General features: G+C 41.0%; 1 protein-coding gene across 5 annotated transcripts in view; it reads right to left on the reverse strand.

The window, feature by feature from the left end:
• The window catches only part of mid1 (midline 1), a 51,822-nt gene that overhangs the window by 3,685 nt on the left and 27,520 nt on the right, over positions 1-20,617 (reverse strand). For 4 of the 5 annotated variants that reach the window (XM_054787933.1, XM_054787932.1, XM_054787931.1 and 1 more), the window contains exons 2-7: positions 8,952-9,673; positions 5,754-5,849; positions 4,421-4,528; positions 4,090-4,238; positions 3,881-4,008; positions 2,202-2,345 (exon numbers count right to left, since the gene is read on the reverse strand). In XM_054787933.1, the coding sequence (XP_054643908.1) occupies positions 2,202-2,345; positions 3,881-4,008; positions 4,090-4,238; positions 4,421-4,528; positions 5,754-5,849; positions 8,952-9,617 (1,291 nt within the window). In that variant the 5' untranslated portion in view covers positions 9,618-9,673. Of the gene's footprint in view, positions 1-2,201; positions 2,346-3,880; positions 4,009-4,089; positions 4,239-4,420; positions 4,529-5,753; positions 5,850-8,951; positions 9,674-13,480; positions 13,689-20,617 lie in introns of those variants that run through there. The other variant, XM_054787929.1, reaches the window with a different exon arrangement.

The raw sequence follows: 20,617 nt of genomic DNA on the forward strand, positions 1-20,617 counted from the left end.
AATCATAATTGGCACCGCACTTAAAACACGTGCATCACTATCAGGTTGGAGAATGGTTTGCTTTTTCAGAAATATAATTAAAAATAATTATAGACCGTCGTGAGCGAGGTTAGTTTTACCCTACTGATGATGTGTTGTTGCAATAGTAATCCTGGTAGTGACGAACAATAACAATACAGGACTCTTTCGAGGCCCTGTAATTGGAGTGGGTACACTTTAATAAAAAATATAATAAAAGAAAAGTATACAGTTGTCCCTCACAACATCGTGGTTTGAATTTTGTGGCTTCACTATCACGGTTTTTCAAAAATATATCAAATAATAAATCATTTTGTGGTTGAATACGGCCTATTATTTGTCCAAAAATATGCATATGCAAATGTTATGGCTTCTGCCCAGCTGTCCGACCTTGTGTGCCACACCTGCGGCAGAGACTGTCATGCTAGAATCGCACTCCTGAGCCACACCAAACGCTGCTCGCAACAAGACTGATTATTGATCAACCGTTACCATTGTCACTTGAGACAGAAGGATGACACAAAAGAAGGCTTATTTTTTGCCAAAATTAAGCATTTTCATGCAAAAAAGGCTAAATGAACTAAAATATAAATATAAGGCATTCCAAAGACGCATTCAAAGATGTTGATCAAATGTAGTATTCTACACTGGTCACTAGGTGTCAGTAATGTTACTTTTTGGATTTCCAGGTAAAGTGTTCCCTTGTTTATCGTGGGGGATAGGTTCCCAAAAGAGCCCGTCATAAGTGAAATCCACAAAGTAGCCAACTTTATTTGTTTACAGTTATTATATCCGTTTTAAGGCTATAAAAGCCCTCACCATACACTTTTAACACTTTTTAGGCATTAACATTTTCTCACATTTTAAACACTCACAAAGTTCAAATTTCGTTAGAATTTTATTGATCAATCTACTAGGTTGGACATCAGAAATTATTAAGTGACTCGCGTATTCACTCCTCTGACCGTGCCTCGTCCTGGCACCGTTCGGCTGTAGTGTTTTTGTATCCTTGTTAAGATATGTTGCTCCTGCCGTCGTCCTCCTCCTCGTCCTACTCCTTGAACCGAAGATTCATTTAGCCGGTTAGCTTCTTCTGTTTCTTCTTCCATTGTTTATTGGCGGTTAGAAAGCAGCTCGCGCAGTTATATAGCGACGGCACGAAGGAGATTGATTGACAATGGTATACAGCCAATCAGAATGCAGAACACAATGGGCGATTCTCCCTTAGCCAATAAGGACTGTTGTGGGTCTATAGTTAGTTGGCTATTGTCTACTGTGGTTTCCTAATATGCTAGTCCAGGCACGTAAACACATACAACAGAGCAATAGATTACTCTCACAAGGATGCAGAACACAATGCGTGTTCATACGCTATGAAAAAAATATGCAAAATTGCACTTAAAATCTGCAATGAGCGAGGGAACACTGTATTTCAATGAGTACCTTATACTGTAAAAGTTCAATCAAAACATAAGTCGACATAAACAAAAGTCTAACTCAATAAGATCAATCATGATGTTTGACTCTTGCAGTGAAAAGTGAAGAACATGTGATGTACGATATTTTGGTTGCATATCTGTCTGCGTGTTGGTTGGCAGGTTACTTCCTGCACGGTTCACGGAGAATGCTTCCACTGTGACTCAATCAAATGTGACAATAAATTCCACTCTCTGCATTTCTATCCGGAGTTGCACCAACATTTCACGATGTTTTCTTTTGTCTGGCAAAGGTCTTAATTAACTTCACTTTTAACAGCAAACAATTTGATACAGTAAAGCAGTAAACAGAGGGACAAACACAACTAACAGGATTGGACCAAAAATACAAGACCAATTTCTACCAAACTTTGTCGAGCTGTGGCATATACAGTAATGGCACTCCCATTTGTTTACCATCCTGCATCAACAGGCTAACAACTAACTAACCAACACAAATAATTTTTTTCAATTTATTAACAATTCAGCTTTGGTGGAGGTACGTGACATTTTTGTTATATGAGCTCATTAAAAAGTATTGCTAAAACACATAATAGTGGCCTAAAACTTTTTCACAGCTCTGTATAATGGTGGTGTATTTTATGCGTACGCCCACCAACAAATAAATCACAATAATGTTCTCGTGCTTTTGCAGTTGGTGGCGGCACCTTGAATAACAACAAACACAACAGGCGACAACAGACTTACTGACAACATTGCAGTGACTGGTGAAGATGGCGTACTGAAGTTCATAGGACACGACGGAGAACTCATCATCTGACGTCCAGTGAACTGTGATTGTGTCGTATGAAGCCGTGCATAATTCCTCCCGGATTACCGGTGGGTTTGGCGCTGAAGCCGCGCAAGGAAGAACAAAACAAAACAAATGTTGTTCAGAGATTAGCATCAAAGATGAGCTGTCAAACAATTAGTCACAGGGATTAGTGGTGCTTATTAGCATCAGGTCTTTTGTGGTGTTTGTTTTTAAACAGCTAACGTGTAATTCAGATGCACCACAAACATCCATTTCATATTTATGACCCATTTTTCAACCCCTACCAAAAGTGGAGCGTTTGGGAGAAACCTGAGCAACCTGAAACTACAAGTCAGCCACAGAAATGGATGGATGATTTATTTATTTGTTATCCATCCATCCATTTTCTATGCCGCTTTTCCTCATTAGGGTGGCATGGATTTATTTGTTATGATGCAACAAAAACAATAATAAATCATGCGGTTGAATATGGCCTATTAGTAGTGAAAAATTAAGCATATTTAAGCAAATGGTATTTTGCTTCTTTGTTGGTTAAATGGTTAAAATGAGCTAACATACAATAATAAGTCATTCATTACACACATTCAATGGTGTTGATGAAAAATAATATTTTACACTAGATTGCCGCAACAACAGACTTTTATTGCAGGTTTGAATTACCTCCCAACAGGCACAGTAATCCTTCATCAAAAATCCTTAATAAATCCTTAATAAAAACACTGGCTATTTTTGCGGCTGTTACCCACGCTACGCTAAAACTCAACTCTGAACCCCCAACGTCACTTCCTGTCCGCCTCTCTTTCAGGTCCCCTTAGGTACACATTTATAGTAACACACACAAGTCTTATTTATGTCTTAAATGGCTTATTTACTCTAATTTTGCCTCTCATTTTCGGTATTATGTGTGTAAATGTGACTATGGGGTGTTATTTCATGTCGAGAGGGCTCTAATAATGTTAAAACTGTATTTAGAAGGTCGTAAACAGGTTTTATATGCTGTAACTACAAAAATATTTGATTTATAAATAAGGAATTTTATTTGGTGAAATTCACTTATCGGGTGTGGAACCAATTAACCGCCATAAAGGAGGTATGACTGTACATGATATTCAATGGACAGCACTATCATGTATTCTAATCATGCACAACACGTCGGTTGCGCTACTTAGTGGGGAAGTTTGTGTTAATTTTTCGAATTCTTTTTTGAATTACAGGTTTACTGTTACAACGTTGGTTCTGTTGCTGCTTCTGCTGCTGATGTAGTCAAAGAGGGCTACGTTTTCCTCTCCACTTTCTCATGCAGTCCAAATCATTGTTAAAGTTTTAAAAAAGTAAGTTGTGAGTTTTAACACTTGAGAAATAAGTCTTTCTGAAATTATTGCCTGCTTCCAATGAACGCCAAAATAAACACTTAGATGAAAATTACAGCATTTATGCCATAAATTCATGAACACTGAAGACGGGGATAACATTTTTGGTCCCTGTCGCGCTCTATAAACACACAAAATGCACGCAAATGTTAAGACATACAACTTGAATGTTAGCGTACAGTGTGGGATACCGATGCTAATTAAAAGATTCATTAATTGAAAAATAAAATTAAAAGACTCACCTGTGAGATAATCTAAACTCTCTAACATTTTCTTCTCCCTTGTGAAATCCAGCGCAAAAGTGTCAAAAGTGTCATTCAGGTTTATTTCTGGGACCAAGATCTGAGAGGACGCTGTTGCCATAGAGACGCTGTAGTAAGTAAGGAAAGAAGGATGCACATTAAGACATTTAAATCATTCTTTCTTAAGGGTGGTCTTCGCGTCCTCTCACCGCTCACAGACGCTTTTGGCCGACTGAAGGAAGCGAGTAGGGTCCGTCTCTTTTAGGGTGTGGTCAGCCTGAGTGATGAGTGCGGACGACCTCTCGATGCACTGCTTGCAGCTGCCTATTTGCTGGGCTAACTTCCTCAGGCGCACAGTCTGGATGGACGAAAGGGAATTGACTGAATTCTTAACTAAATTATTATGCAAACGACATATCAGCAACAGCATTTGTTACTGCAGCATTCTCACAGGAACAATCTGCACTGATGCTGAGGTCCTGCATCTCATCTTGCCTGGGGTTGCAAGGTTATCAAGATATAAAAGGTGACAAACTATACCTTTCCCTCCTTTATCTTGGTACCGATGATTTGCCGTCTCTGCTGTATGATATTGATCAGGAGGTCACACTCCTCCAGCAGCTTGTTTTCTTGCCTGGACGCGTTTATCTAGACATGGCGAGACAAGTCTAGATAATCAACAGTCAGTAATGGAGTGTAGTCACTTCGAGCGGAGTTGAGCCACTACAAATCCCACACAAGAAGGCTTGACTAGCTTAGACTACAAATAATGCAATTCAATTTCAGCTCATTCCACAGGGAAGGCTCAAGCAAACATAAGAGAGTTTATCTTGATCAGGTTTCACTTAAAGAACATTGCTTTGGAGGTGAGTTAAGAATTCTCTCAACTGTGGGGAATGGATTGTTAATTACTGGCGGCTGGGAGCAAATGAGTCAAAATGGAGTGCAATACTTTCACTGTTGATTCAGTCTCTGCTAGTTTGCTGTCTAAAGAAGCGCAAAATGACATCGGGACTACCTGACTGATGAATGAATGAATAACTTGTTGGCTATTCATCTAATTGAATGACTAACGGATTAACTGAAGAACAGACTGATGCTGACACAATGATTAAGGGAAAAATTAACTGTACAACTGACTAAGTAACAAGTTACTAACCTTCTGACTGACTGACTGGCCAACTTACTAACAAATTCACTGACTGAGTAACTGACCAAGACACAAATTAACTGACTGACTGACTAACTAACTTGCCAACGCATGAATGAAGTAACAAGCTAATTAACTGACAAACTGAAAAACAACCAATTTATTGATGAACTGACCGACTGATTTACTGACTAACTAACTAACCAGCTAACTAACTACTGTAACCATCGAACTGACTGACTAAGTGACTAAATGACTATCAAACAACTAATCTACTGACTAACCAAGTTGCAACTAACAAAACACCTAACTGACCGACTGACTGACAAACTAACTAACTAACTAACTAACTAACTCACCAGCTAACTGACTGACTAACGAACTAACTGATTGAATAACTGACAAACTAACTGACCGGCTAACTGAGTGACAGACTAAGTAACAAACCAACAAATGAACTAAACAACTTTGACTGACTGACTGACTGGCTAACTAACTGGTGTAAGAATTGAATGACTGACTAACTGACTGAATAACTAAGTAACCCCCCCCTTGACGTAAGTGCAATGGGAATATAACCTCTTGGGGCACGCTTTGACTCGTGGTGGCAGTAATTCTGTATTTGGCGCTACAGCAGATGTTGTTGAGCATGTTGTCAGTGCACCTCCACAGTGCTGATGATGACACACTAAGAATCAGTGTAGAGCTGATAAAGAGCATCACCTCCACGTGCTGGCACGTTTGGATGAGTTTGCCCATGAGCGTTTCCAACTCGCTGGTCCTCTTGATGAGATTGCTCAGGTTGGTATCCAGGGCGTGCTGAAAAAGAACAGAAAAATCCCCCAAAAAGATTAAAGAGAATATTTCATTACACACCGGCCCCACCATGATCAGCTTTGAATTAAATACATGCTGGAGCATTGTTTAGTGAGCGGGAGCGTCTGTGGGTAGGAATGAGCACATTTGGCTGCTGGTTGGTCGGCGGCCTCCACTCTTCCCCGCGTGCCAAAGATCCCATCATGCCGCCTGCTGAGGCCATGAAGCTTAGCCCAGCATCTGTCTAACGAAACCCTGGCCGTGTTAATCAGCGACTCCGATCAAAGGCTTATGACTCCAACTTAATCTCTTGCTGTAATTGGGTGCCGTAATGACTCCTCCATTATGAAACATTATTGCTGCCAAATTAAAGATTTATTATGTGTCATTACATAAAAACAAATGGAGCGAAGTACTGTACAGTAAGACTCAAATGGTAAAAAGGTGCTGCTTGCAAAGGAAGAACAGGATTTTTTAATCGACAGTGCTAAAGCTAGATTAGGACTGTATATGAAGCCTTAGCCAATCACGATGAAAAAAATGCTTGTCTTATCAGCATCTGCATTTATTGATTTAAAGGTAGTGTAGAACACAATACAGTTGTACAATCTGGTCAAATATTGGCATGAAAACAACTGGCAACAAAGCAACATACAATTTATCGCGGTTAATTGGTTCCAGACCCGACTGTGATATGTGAATTTCTGCGAAGTAGGATTTTGTATTTATAAGAAAAAAATATAAAAACATAGGAGATACTTTCTCTGCAATAAGAGTTTTAAAAAATGACCTATACAAAGATAATACAGTGATCCCCTGTTTAATCCCTCGCGGTTAATTGGTTAATTAACCGTGATAAATTTGTTTCTGTGAAGTAGGATTCCTTATTTATAAATGGAACATTTTAGTTGGTAGAGCATTGAAAACCTGTTTGCAACTTTCTAAATACGTTTTACGGTACGTATGTTTTACTGATGTGTTGATGACTAGCTAGTGCGCTGCTAATTCTAGCTAATGTTAGCGCCGCTAGTGCTGAATTGACCGACGCCCCAACATTAACGCCTGCCATTAACTTTAAATTTTAGCTTGCAGTTCCAAGCAAAAATTTAACCCAGACACGGCTCACTTCTAAAAAAAAAAACCCATTCGTTAGTTGGTACACTCGTATGCCTCGGTACCACCGTATAAATGTTACTTTAAAAATACCGGCAGTGCTTTAGTACCTTCATGCTTCTCTCTAGCAAGTTGACGGCAACGTAGTCCGTGATAATTCCAATCACAGCGACAGTAGAGACAAATAACTTTGGTCTTGTTGCTAGAACCATCTGCCAGGGCCTTGAAACTAAATTTACCAATCAAAATACCAATTTCTTCATACATTTCTGCTCTACATTTGCTCCAACTTGTCGCTACACGGTGACAACTACCGAGGGTCAAACAGGACGTGCGCACGTTAATCGCATGTCAAAAAAATAGTGCCGTTAAAGGAAACTTAACTTTGACAGCCCTAATAAAACTACATTAAGAACACAGTGGGACTCACACAGTGTATCAATGACATGACGTATTTATGTACACAAAAATATTGCAGTGGATGTGCCAGACGAATGACTATTAAGCCAATGTGATGAATCATAAATGAGCTTTATTATCTTCGTAAAAGGCAAATTGCGTAATTCTTTAGATTAGATTGTGCAGAGGCAGCTAATGTTGAACATAATGAAGTGAATAATCATTCGAGAAAGCTGCAAAAGAAGCAAAGCCCACATCCACTTTGTGACTTCATAAGATGGCTGCAGGTGAGTGTCAACCAAAATAGCCCAGAATTTTTATATTACCCGACTCAATACGTGTGATTTATTCATAACAATGAGGAGACGGAAGAACTGTTGAGCTGCAGGTAAAAAGGTGAATGTGAATATACGAACATGCAGAAAATAACAACATCAATCAAAGTGATGATTGTAGCTTAAATGTCATGTGGAAGTATCATAGAATGGATTCAAATACACTAAAAAAGGCAGCAAAAAAAACATGACAGCCGCGTTTCCTCTTCCTGTGCTGTCTCCTGCTAATGTAAGTGCTCATTTTTGTTTAAACAGCCGTCTGACATGGACATCTCCTTTCCTAAAATCATTTCATCCTGGTGAGCGGAAAGAGCCGTTCTTTTTCAGCTCCCACACCTCCACTGTGGCCACGCTCCCTTCCTTCCTATTTGGGCGCTGACAGGTCGCTGTCCTGCCCTGGAATTTTATCTTGTGTGAGCATGTGGAATGTTTCCCATTGCCGACTTTGATTGTGTGACAATGTGAGCAATTTGGAGTCACGTTATAAATACACAATGCATTCTCTGGCCGTAACGTTCCGCACACCTGCACACTCTAACGAGCTGGAGCAAAATGTCAAATAATAGTCCAAAAAGTTCATGACGAGATGCTGTTTATCACATCATTTCCAACAGGGTGAGTGTCACCGGGACGTCGTTGTGAGAGCTGACCCCCTTGGTGAAGAGATGCTCAGCGACAAAATGGCGAATTGTGCCAAAACTTTACAAACATGGCGGCCATGCTGTGATATAAGTTCCAGAGAAACACAATTTTAGTATGAAAAGACACTATTTTGCCTTGAAAGTTCAGTCAATGTTAAAACACAATTTTGCCATGGAAACTCAATATTATGGCATGAAAAATGACAATTTTGCTACGAAAACGGTATTCATGGAAACATTTTCCATGAAAGCAGGGTTTTTTTTTAAACCACGTGCACACAATACTTTACCTTGAAAACGTTACATTTTGTCATTTAAACGCTCTTTTTTTACCATGAACACATCGTACCATCAAAATGATATCATATTTACCATCAAAAAGTGAAATCTTGCTTTGCAATTGCTATATTTTGTCATGAAAAGACTTTCTTGATTTTGCCATAATATCAACTCAATAAGGGATTTAGATTTGGGTAGAGTGGCATTTTAAAATGAAATAATAAATGTAGTCATCCAAATATGTGCTGATATTAAGTGTGTGATATGATACTTGATCTGCCTAGGAAGTGCGAAGAAGAGGTTTGGATAAATGAAGGCGGTGGCTAAAGATGTCTTACCTTGAGTTTGTCGTAGCGGTCTCCCAGAGCGGCGACTTGGTGGTCCCTGTGTCGTCCCACCAGCTTGCACAAGGCGCAGATCAACTGTTCGTCCGTCACACAGTACATGTTGACCTTCTCGTCCTCGTGCTCCACACACATGACCCCTCGTAAGTGGGAGTCTAGCAGGGGCTCGATGAGGCGGTGGCCCGTGAAGGGCTTCTTATTGGGGTGAGTGGCTTTGAGGCACTCGTCGCAGTAGGACACCTCACAAGTGACGCAGGTCTTCACGGCGTCCTGCGGAGGCTCCTGCTCGCAAAACTGACACTGCACCCTGTCGCCGGGCTGCGTCATAGCGCCGGTGTCGGGGGCGGCTCGTTCCCGCCGAGTCTGATTGGGCGAGTTGGGTCCGCTCAGGGAAGCCTTCTGGTAGCGGTCAATGATGTTCTGCAGGGTGACGTTGCGCTTAAGTCCCTCTAGGCCTCTCTGGTTGAGGTTGATAACATAGCGACAGGTCGGGCACTGGAAGGCGCGGATGGACTGGATGGGCTCGCTGGGGGTGCAGTGCGACACCAGGATGCGGTGGGCGCAGTTGGAACAAAGGCTGTGAGCGCAAGGCAAGAGAAGCGGGTCCTCAAAGAGCTCTAGACAAATTGGGCATGTCAGCTCGGACTCCAGTGTTTCCATCTTCAGGCTAAACTAAGTGGAGTTGGCAGCGAAATCCAGGGAAGCTGCTCAGCTATCTGCACACAGGAACACAATTAGAAAATGTGATGAGACTTCAAAAGTAAAGGAGCCTTTAACCTTGGGGGGTATGACCAACATCGAGGGCCTTACTTGGGAGAAAGATGGTTCATAAAAAGATGTGATCTACTTTCGTTGCAATCAGAGCTATAGAAAACTGCATACAAAGATAATACAGTGATCCCTCGTTTATCGGGGTTAATTGGCATAGAGAACCTGTTTAGGACTTTCGAAATCTGGCTTTTAACATTATTAGAGCCCTCTAGACATGAAATAACACCCCTATAGTCACCTTTACACTCGTATTACCCAATATAGTAGACATGATGACAGAAAAGAAGCCATTTAAGGCATACATAAGATACATGCTCCCGTGTGTTGCTATAAATGTGCTCCCTATTGGAATTGAGTGGCGGCACGGACAGGAAGTGAAGTCAGGGGTTCAGAGCTTTAGCTTGGCATGTGTTACAGCTGCAACAGTAGGCCGTGTTTTTATTAGGGATTATTGTGCCTGTTGTGAGATAATAATAAATGCCTGCAGTTCCGGCGATCAAGTTCGGTGCTTCTGTGTCCCACCGAACATTACAGTAACATTACTGACACCTAGTGAACAGTGTGGGGTACTACAGTACATATCATCATGTCTTTGATTGTCTTGGATTTTAGTTCATTTAGCCATTTTTATGCTTGCAAATGCATAGATAAGGCACAAAATATGTACAATTTGCTTCAATATGCATTTTTTTTTACTGATAATAGGCCATATTCAACCACGAAACAGCATGATTTATTAAGATTTATTAAGATTTATTATGAGTGAAGCCGCAAAATTCAAACCGCGATGTAGCGAGGAACTACTGTACCTTTAAAGCAGTTTTATGTTATGTGAAGCAATTATTATTATATAGTAGTAAAAGTCGTATATTGCCTGCTAATATTAATACAAACGGTAAACAGTATCTCACTCGAAGCAGCGCCTGAAGGCTCACCACACCGATGTTCACTCAGAGGTAAGTCCCGTTATCCATACTGTCTTGTAGATATGATGTTATCCGACAGTCAGCTTTTGATCAATTTCATAGTAAGTTTTCCTGCTAGCTAGCTTCAGGCTTAGGTTAGCTTTGTTGTGCTAACGTCAATTCATTAGCTTATACGTATGTGTGTTACTGTTACGTGTATGCAAGGATTTGTGGCTGGGCAGCAAGTGTAATGAGTTGTCATGGTGACCCATGTTTGAGTGACTGGCTGAAATATGGAGGGAAATGTAGAAATTTAGACTTCTTGCTGCTCCTTGTGTGTCTAAATCAGGGCTGTCCAAAGTGCGTCCCGGTGGCCATTCGCGGAATGCGGCACATTATAAGAATAGAATATAAAAAGGGAAAAAAAACAGCAAAAATGGAAAAATATCTAATTTTTTAAATGTTGTAATATCAGGAACAAACAAAAGATCGGATAAAGTTGCAATTTTTAGAAAATAACATTGCGTAACAAGCTATATAACATTACGAGAATAAAGTAAAAACGTTCAAATAGTTAAAAATAGTAAAAAAAAAAAAAAGCAGAAATGGAAAAATTGAAAAAAAAATGGAATAAAGTCAAAATAGTATAGGAAGAAAGTCAGAATTAAGAGAAGAAAAGTTACAAGAAGGAAGTTGAATAGTTTGGGTAAAAAAATATTTAAAAAAAAACAGAAATGGAAAAAACTGATGTAATTTTCAAAGAATAAAGTCAAAATATTGAGAGAAAAAAGTTATATTCTAATGAGAAAAAAAGTCTCAATTTGACAAGAATAAGCTTGTAATGTTATGAGTTAGATTCATGTCATTTTTGTCACATTGACTTGAAACATTAAAGATTTTTTTTTTTAAGTCGTAATATGATGAGAAACAAACAGAACCAAACAAAGTTTTGAATTTTTGGAAAATTAGGTTAGGGAGAAATAATGTTCCATACATAATATTACGGGAATAAAGTCATAATTGTGAGAAGAAAATTAACTAGAAGAAAGATGAAATATTTGGAAAATGTAAAAAAAAAAAAGCCCAACAATAGCAAAAATGGCCAAATTTCATTCTAATAATACGCTTTTTCACCTATATCACAAAGGTGAGATGCATTTTTTATCTTGAAATACACTATAGATAACTTCTTAGCAAAAACATCAAAGTGGCCCTTGTATCCTTTCATTTCTTTATGTGGCCCTCGGTGGAATAAGTTTAGACAACCCTGGTCGAAATGAACAGCACACGTGGCTTCTGTAATGTTAGCAGCATGCTTACAATGAAGTTGAAGGGGGGGAGACACACACAAAAAACAAATAAACCAACAATACGTACACATTACACTATGCTTTAACCGTTTCTCAGAAAGCAAGCGTAACTTCAGGATGGGTGCCGGCCATGTGGTTAATAAGCTATGAAAACGTATTTTGGTTTTTCTATCACATTTCGAAATGAGAAATGTGACTAAAACTAGTACGCAGATTCGTACAAAAGACTAAAACGAAGATGAAAGCCAAAAACAACCAGACTTTGTGATACACATGTTGGATTGCGTGCCGTTAGATAATGCAGGCATACCTAATAAAGTGTCCTGTGAGTTTAGAACTCAAGAGAAGCGTCACCCTTCTGACCTTTCTATCCGTAAAATCTGCCTCGACGCCTTTTAATTTGGCCCAAAAAGTACTTCCCCTTTCCCCCCCCCCCAACACACACACACTTCTTGCCTTCATATGTTCCAGTGAAGACTGACAGCTCAGCCAAGCAGAAGTGGATTGGCCCGCTTGCTGATAGCTGGGACTCCATCCACACCATCACACACACTAAAGCTTTTGTTTCCCGAGCTGGGTCAGACACCCCAGCTGTGAGTAGACACACCAGCCCGCCAACCACGGGTGTGAACCCTTTACCTCCACTGCTCATTATGTGTGAAGGGGGCAAAAGCTTATTGTGGGGGAAAGTTTGAAGGCACTGAGGATGCAACAATTATCTTCCAGCTAGTTCTTTTTTTCACAGACATTCTAATGCAGCGAACGGAGCTCATCCCAGCATGTTTCTTGTGCACGCTAGCCTCCACTTTGACACTTGTGGCGCCCTCTATGGGTTGCACTCATAATGCTTTGGAAGAAATGCTACCATAAACGTAATACAGATATCTTTCAAGTTTTATAATCAGTAGACAAACGATCAATGGCTTATGGATAATTCCTTTCTAAGTCCCACCCATGCAAATGCATTTTTCTTGATGGTGGCCATATTAAAATTTGACCTACATGTTACAGGGGGTGTGAGAAATTTCAAGTCAATCCAATTTATGAGGTTTAATAAAAGCATCACAATGTGGTCTATTTGTCTGGAATATAATGGCACAGTTAACACAGCAGGGGTGCATGTTTTGGCAAATGTTCACCCTTTTGTGTGTAGCGGTTTAGGAGTAGAAGGAACAACAACGTACACTCATGTCTTACGTCCCTACAGAGTTTGTTTGAATACTGGTGTCGCACAAGCACATGAAGACAAGAGCACACACAAGTTGCGATTGCTGCGCTCATCTCTGGTGACAGTGATGTCACTTCGGGATGTCCTTTGCGTGCTGCTACGTCTCGAAAGCTGAAGCAAACTCAGGTAACCTCAAGACGTTTTTCAGAATAAAAGACACAGGTGGGCAAATAAACGTAAAAATCTGTAACTTTGAGAAGAAATTGTATCGGTTTGAGGTAAAACACAGCAAATGTCAAACGAGTTCAGATACTGACAAAACACACTCATGTCCCTGATGCTAACAAATCCACCTCTACGATTACCCACCGATGGATTTCGCCCCGCTTTGCGCTGCTGCCGCTGACACATTTCTGCAGAGAGAACAAGACCTTTGACCCGAATTGGGAAATTCATATCCACAAGAGCGGAGGAGACATCAGGAATCACCGCAGCCTGCAAAATGTTCCCTGTTAATCCCACGTCAGGCAGAGCTTGATTGAGCGAGACTGGAGCCAGCACAACAGGAAAAGTTGCCCGACAATTCCAGGAAAGCTTCAGCTCCACCTACAGCCAGAGGGATGGCCGGGACTGGAAGAGTGTGTGTGTGTGTGTGTGTGTGTGCGTGTGTGTGTGTGTGTGAGAGTGAGAGAGGAGGCTAGGATAGGAGGCTATCATGTGCTCACACACACACACAGGTACATTTTATGTGCTATCAGCTATCAGCTCCCTTTCATGCTTTCTTTTGTGTGTCTGTGTGTCCCTTTGACCTTGCACAATGCCGTGTGCGCCACTAGAGATTCCAAGACGCAACATGAGAGGCTGTCCAACAAATGCAAACACAATCTAGAGGGGAGAAACAAACACAACGTCCACCTCCAGCGCTCGTCTCTCTGCCGTGATAGACGCCAAGCCAGAGTCGATGAGACGTGACATCGTCTGCCACATCCCAGTCGGCTCTCAAGTGGAGGCGACGTCAGCTTTCTTATGTATCGTGTCCTGTCACTCATCGGTAGTCCCCAGAGTGACTCCTCTGCCGGAATGATAGATAGACAGTCGATATTAAAAGGCACACAAAACCAAGACACAACACTGCAGCAGAGCTACATTGCTGGGAAGGATATACCAAATTTGACTAATTTTCCTACACTGACTGAGCAGCTACGTTTTTCCCACACTTTGAACCCTGCGGCTTATACAGTGGCTCATTTATGGCCAAAATAACTACAGTTCCCATGATGCTTAGAGTGCAGTGGAAGTTAAAATCATGTTTTGAAGTCTTATGCAGAAATCGTGTTTAATCTGACAAATCTTAAGTAAGTTTGATCAATTGTAGAATTGCTACAGTTTCTGTTTGGGTTGCTTGTTTGGACTGTTGAACTCAGATGGAACAAAGCGTCTCAGGTTTCATCAACTGAGCTCACGAGGGACGCTCCAACATTGAGTAGAGGTAGGATTTCAAGGTTTATAGTGTGTCTTTCTTTACAGTGCGTTAAAAAATCCACGATCACCAACAGGTTTCGAAAGGCTGGACTACTGGGTGATGACGAAGACAGCTCAAGCCAAAGGATCGAAACCGACACCGAGAGCGACAACGAAAGAGAGAGAGAGACTGACAAAGTGTGTGACGAAGGAATTACGAGGCTGTTGAATTCTGATGCTGAAGAAGACGACTTTAGTGGTTTCAGTTCCCAGGTGGAGGATGAAGACGGCAATGAATGTCTTTTTCTGGTAGGCTACTGTTTAACTAGCCGTATTATAGGTGATGTTCGATGCTGTTTGAAAAAGCATTTCTTTAATCAAAAGTTAAAAAAATCTAATTTCTGTCTCCTAAATATCCCATGTTACGATATGAATGTTAGACTGGTGCCGCTTATATATGTACAAATACTTCTTCTCTTTAAATTGAAGTGGGTGCGGCTTTTATACCTCTTAATTCACATCATTACTGTATGTCCCATAGCTGAAGTCATGCTGTGCAGCACACTTGTTGAGCGCCTCAGCCAAGTCGTGGCTGCCAAGTAGTGCGCTCCATTTTTTCTAAAATAACCAACAATCAATCCCACACAATGATCACAATGCTTCATGATCCAAAAATGACAATGTTTATACAGTTTGCATAAATAATTGCTTTTAACTAAAACAAAAATAAATTCCTTTGACATTATTTACATAATTACTAAGCAAAACAAACACTGGAAAATTTACAGAAAATGTACCAAAAATGTTGTGACTATTTGCAACCCTGATGATTAGCGGACTGAGGAGGAAATTACATGAATTACATGTGAAAAAATTGGAACAATCCATGGTATATGTATTGTTTGTGTGAGAAACCCAATTACTCCTGAAGCTGAAGGGCAAAGGGTGAAAATTTATCTAAACATGCCCTCCTATTGTGTTGCATGTGCTATTATCTTTCTGACAAATACGCCGCATGGTGGCGCTGTTATTAAACGCCAAAATTTGACCATATAATTCGGATTGACTTAACATTTTGAACACAGATCAAGGCTCTCTACAAAACATCCATCCATCCATCCATCGCATGTTTGCACGGGCACGAAAACGCTGGCTTTTCCTCTCTCTGAATGTGCCTGAGCACATTCCAGCTCATGCATGAGCACATTCCAGCTCATGCACACCCCACCCCTCAGGATGAAGCAAGTACTGCAAGCGCCTCCGGCATGATAGTTCGATGACTTAGCAACTCATTGTCCAGATGACACTGACCATTTGTCTGATCATGATGAAACTTCAGGACATATGTATTACACGTATGATAGCATGTCTTCCTAAGCATTGTGACCACAACCTGTAGGGGGCACCATAAATGTAATTTAGCCATGTGACACCCCATCGTATGTTGGAAGAGCAGAATTTCCCTTATTTTCCGGAAAATTTGCCTTAGTTTCAAGGCAAATGTTGACAGGTACGGTATTCAGCGACCCCCTCGCAGTTAATTGGTTCCAGACCTGATCGTGATAAGCGAAGTAGGATTCCTTATTAATAAATGGAATATTACTAAATACAGTTTTTAACATTATTACAGCCCTCTAGACATGAAATATAGCCACCTTTGCACTCGTATTAACCAATATAGTAGACATAGTGAGAGCAAATGGCGGTCGAGGAGTTCGGAGAAGCGATGGAGAATGACTTCTGGACGGCTTCGAAGAGATTCTGGACCCCCATCATCCACCGTCACAGGAGGGGGAAGCATTGTATGGTCAACACTGTGTATGGTGGGGATGGTGTGCTGCTGACCTTGACTCGAGATATTGTGGACCGGTGGAAGGAATACTTTGAAGGCCTCCTCAATCCTACCGACATGTCTTCCATTGAGGAAGCAGTGCCTGGGGATTCTGCCGTGGGCTCTTGTATCTCTGGGGCTGAGGTTTCCGGGGGTGGGCCCAGGGGGTGGATGAGATCCGCCCGGAGTTCCTGAAGGCCCTGGATGCTGTGGGCGTGTCTTGGTTGACACGACTCTGCAGCATCGCGTGGACAGTGGGGGCGGTGCCTCTGCATTGGCACACCAGGGTGATGGTCCCCCTTTTTAAGAATTTCATGTCCGCAGCAGTAGCCAATGTTTTTATTAGGGATTATCGTGCCTGTTGTGAGATAATTGAATCCCATAAAAGCCTGTTGTTCCGGCGATGAAGTCTGGCATTGGTGTGTCTGACCAAACATTACGATAACATTCCTGACACCTAGTGACCAATGTAGTATACTACATGTCATCACAACATCTTTGAATGCATCTTCTGAATGCCATATATTTGTATTTTAGTTCATTTAGTCATTTTTATGCTTGAAAATGATTCATTTAGGCGATAAACACACAACATTTCCTTAAATATGCATATTTTTGGCCTAATAATAGGCCGTATTCAACCACAAAACAGCATGATTTGTTAATTCATATATTTTTGGTGATAAAGTGAAGCTGCGAAATTCGAAGCGCAAAGTGGCGAGGGATTACTGTCATAGAAATCCTTAATGCTATCATGTCTTAGAATAAACAGTCCAACCAATGTTGTGAGTCTGTCTAAAACATTGGCGCCAACGCTTGTGCTAACGAAATGTGAGCGGCATCCTGGCTGGCCCACAGACTTGGTGATCAGGGGTCACCATGGCAACAACACAGATAGCCAAATTGTTGAATAGCATTCATGCTCCAAGCATAATATTGCCATGAGATGTTTTGGTGTGTAATTAAGTCTGCTGACGCGTGATGCTATGAGTGAGACGTTGTACGACTCGCTGGAGCTTCTGCTGCAAAAAAAAAACGTGTGGGGGCTTTGTCAAAGAAATGAACTTATCACTTGCAGTTTGATTTGATTAGCAAGTAATGGCTCGTTTAGAGATGAAACGACGACAATGTCAAAGATAGGAAGACAATTTCTCGCTCAAGCACTTCCTAATCCGTTTGGCTACGGCCTTTTATCAGCCTTAATGACGGCCGCAAAGCACAGACCAAAGGAGGTGCTCAAGATGCTCAGATTGCTCCTCGTTCCCTTTCCTTTCCTGGAGGAAGACACCTAATGTCATTATCTATGATCGTGTCTGCGCAGCGCAACCGTGACCGACGTCCGACGGAGGCCTGCTGGTGCTCCTCTGAAGCCGCCGTGCTCGGCTGCAGCCCACTCAGGCCTGTAATGTGATTTACGGCTTTAGCCCAGCAAAGCGCTTGATTAGACAGACACAATCTACCTGATCTGCAGCTCAACACAACACTGAGATTAAGATGCATGCTTCCTGCTTCCGGAGCAGCGTCCTTTCATCAGTTTGTAGAGCAGCTGTAGATTTAGCTAAATCACTTTGCATGCAGGGCTGAGACAGGCGGGCATAAGTCAATAAATGTTGGTGCAGATCTGGATAAAGGTGGACATCAGAGATGTTCTACCTTCCTCCACCAACCACAAAACGAGACTACGTATCCATCCGTTTTCTATGCCGCTTGTCCTCATTAGTGTAGCAGGGGTATGCTGGAGCCTATCCCAGCTGACTTCGGGCGAGAGGCGGGGTGCATTAGTTGTGACAGTGGCAACGGAAGAGAAACATAGAAAACAAGAACAACATAAAATGGTTGTTTGTCTATATGTGCCCCGTGATTGGCTGGCGACCATGACCATGATACGAGCATGATTAAAAAAAATAAACATTTTGGTGCAGATCTGATCTAAAGAGTAAAAACACACAGCGGATCTCGCTCTAAATAATAAGCAAACCCGAAAACTACTTAACCTATTTCCACAAAACGTTTGTGGAACGTTGTGATATGGCCCATGGAAGACCAGGGATTTATTTTGACCTCCACCAAGCGCAAAACGTGACAGTGCGTGTTATGTTTTTGCTTGCGTTTGTTTAGAAGTTACAAGCCTGATTAAAAAACTGTCGGTGCAGAACTGTTAAAGGTTGCGATCTGGGCCAAGGAAAAGGAATCCAGTGGAAAAAAGGGTGCACATCTGGATAAAGGTGCATGATGGGATTTATTTCACCTGCACCATGTGCTAAACGTGACAGAGGAAGTTATGTTAATGTGTTGAGTTACAAGAATGATTGAAAAACTTAACACATGCGTTTGGTGCAGATCTCGGTAAAAATAGCGTTCAAACGATCTGTGATGGGTTTCCATACAAAACAATCATTCTTGAGGTGATTTTGGACCTGAGCTGCTTTCTATTATTCTTTCGGCGTTCTCACTGTGTTGTTGAGGTCGGCTGCAAATTCTCATTTCCTCTGTGTGGCTTGGCACGTGCCGACAGTGACGGAAAACACCAAGACATCTCCAAGACCAAGAGGGGACTTTTGTCGTTGTTGTTTTGACAGGCGCACGCAAAGAAATGAATGTTAAAAAAAACAAAAAAACTAGCCACTTCAAATAAAACAATAATGTCAGTGTTTTTCTTCAAAGCAAACTGGCAATTTACAGAAGCCAAACAAGGGCGAGCGTTTTATTGTGGACAACAGTCAAAGTCCACCACCACGTGGCTGATTTCATTACTGCAACCACTGGAGTGTTGGATTTGATGTTCTAATTTCCTGAACGCTGAAGATCACACATTGGAACTAATATTGTATCATAAAATAAAACCTAAAAACAAAGTATAAAATAATATATATATATATATAATAAAATAATATGAACTAATGTAAAGAAATGAACTACAAAATGCCAATAAAATCAAATATACAATGAAATTACATAAAATAAAGTTAAAATAATGAATGAGGCTGCTTTGTATCAACAGACACTCAAAGAGAGAACAAAGTATGTAGCTCAGGACAGGTGATTATTACAGTACATACAAATACAAAAATGGCATTTAAATCTCTCGAGCAATAATGCACATATGCAATATTATTATCAGATGATCATAGCACTTGACTCAGGATCCAATGCGATTGCTCCGATATCATCCCCTGCACGGTAATCCCTGCTTTATCGCGATTAATTGGTTCCAGACCAGACCGTGATAAGTGAATTTCTTCAAAGCAGCATTCCATATTCATAAATGAAATATTTCTGTAGTTAGAGCATAGAAAACCTGTTTATATCCTTTTCAATATGTTTTTTAACTTTATTAGAGCCCTCTATACATGAAATAGCACCCCTATAGTCACCGTTAAACTCGTATTATCCTAAATAGTCGACACAACAAGAGAAAATAAACCATTTAAGACATGAATAAGACTTGTTCCGGTGATAGAGGGGCTGTGTGAGGAGAGGACAGGAAGTGACGTCGGGGTTCAGAGTTGAGTTTTAACTTTTGCTTGTGTTACGGCTTCAACAGTTATTAGGTATTTTTGTTAGGGCTTAATGTGCCTGTTGTGTGATAATTCAAACCTCCCAAAAAAGCCTCCAGTTCTGGCGATCCTTGTGTGTCTCACCGAACGGTAACGTAAGACTCCTGACACATAGTGACCAGTGTAGAGTTCTATATGTCATCAGCATCTATGATTGCGTCTTTCAAATGCCCTATGTTTGTATTTTAGTTCATTTTTTTCATTTTTATGCTTGAAAATGCTTAATTTAGGAAAAAAAATAGCTTAAATATGCATTGTTTTCCACAAAACACTGAATATATTTTTGAAAAACCCGGATAGGGTCAAACCGTGAAATTCAAAACACGAAGTGGCGAGGGACGACCGCACCGCTCAAGACGATATGACATACAGTTTTCCCTCGCTCTATTTTGCGGATTCGCTGTTTCGTGGATTTTTTTTTTAGTGCTTCTTTTATTTTTTATTACAGCGTATGAATGCTGTTACAGGCCGAGCCTGGCCCTTTAAGAAGAATTGCATTGTGGGAAGTTGAGCGTGTATGTCTTCCCTCTCTCGTCTGTCTGCACCGCCCGTGCTTTTCTGCGTCCCGATTGGCTGTAGACCATTGTCAATCAAGCTCCTTCGTGCCGTCCTGCCGTGTCTCCTGTGTCATCGCTAGCTTGCTAGCTTGTGACTGAA

Source organism: Dunckerocampus dactyliophorus, chromosome 9, assembly GCF_027744805.1.
Source record: "Dunckerocampus dactyliophorus isolate RoL2022-P2 chromosome 9, RoL_Ddac_1.1, whole genome shotgun sequence".
Taxonomy (NCBI): Eukaryota; Metazoa; Chordata; class Actinopteri; order Syngnathiformes; family Syngnathidae; genus Dunckerocampus; species Dunckerocampus dactyliophorus.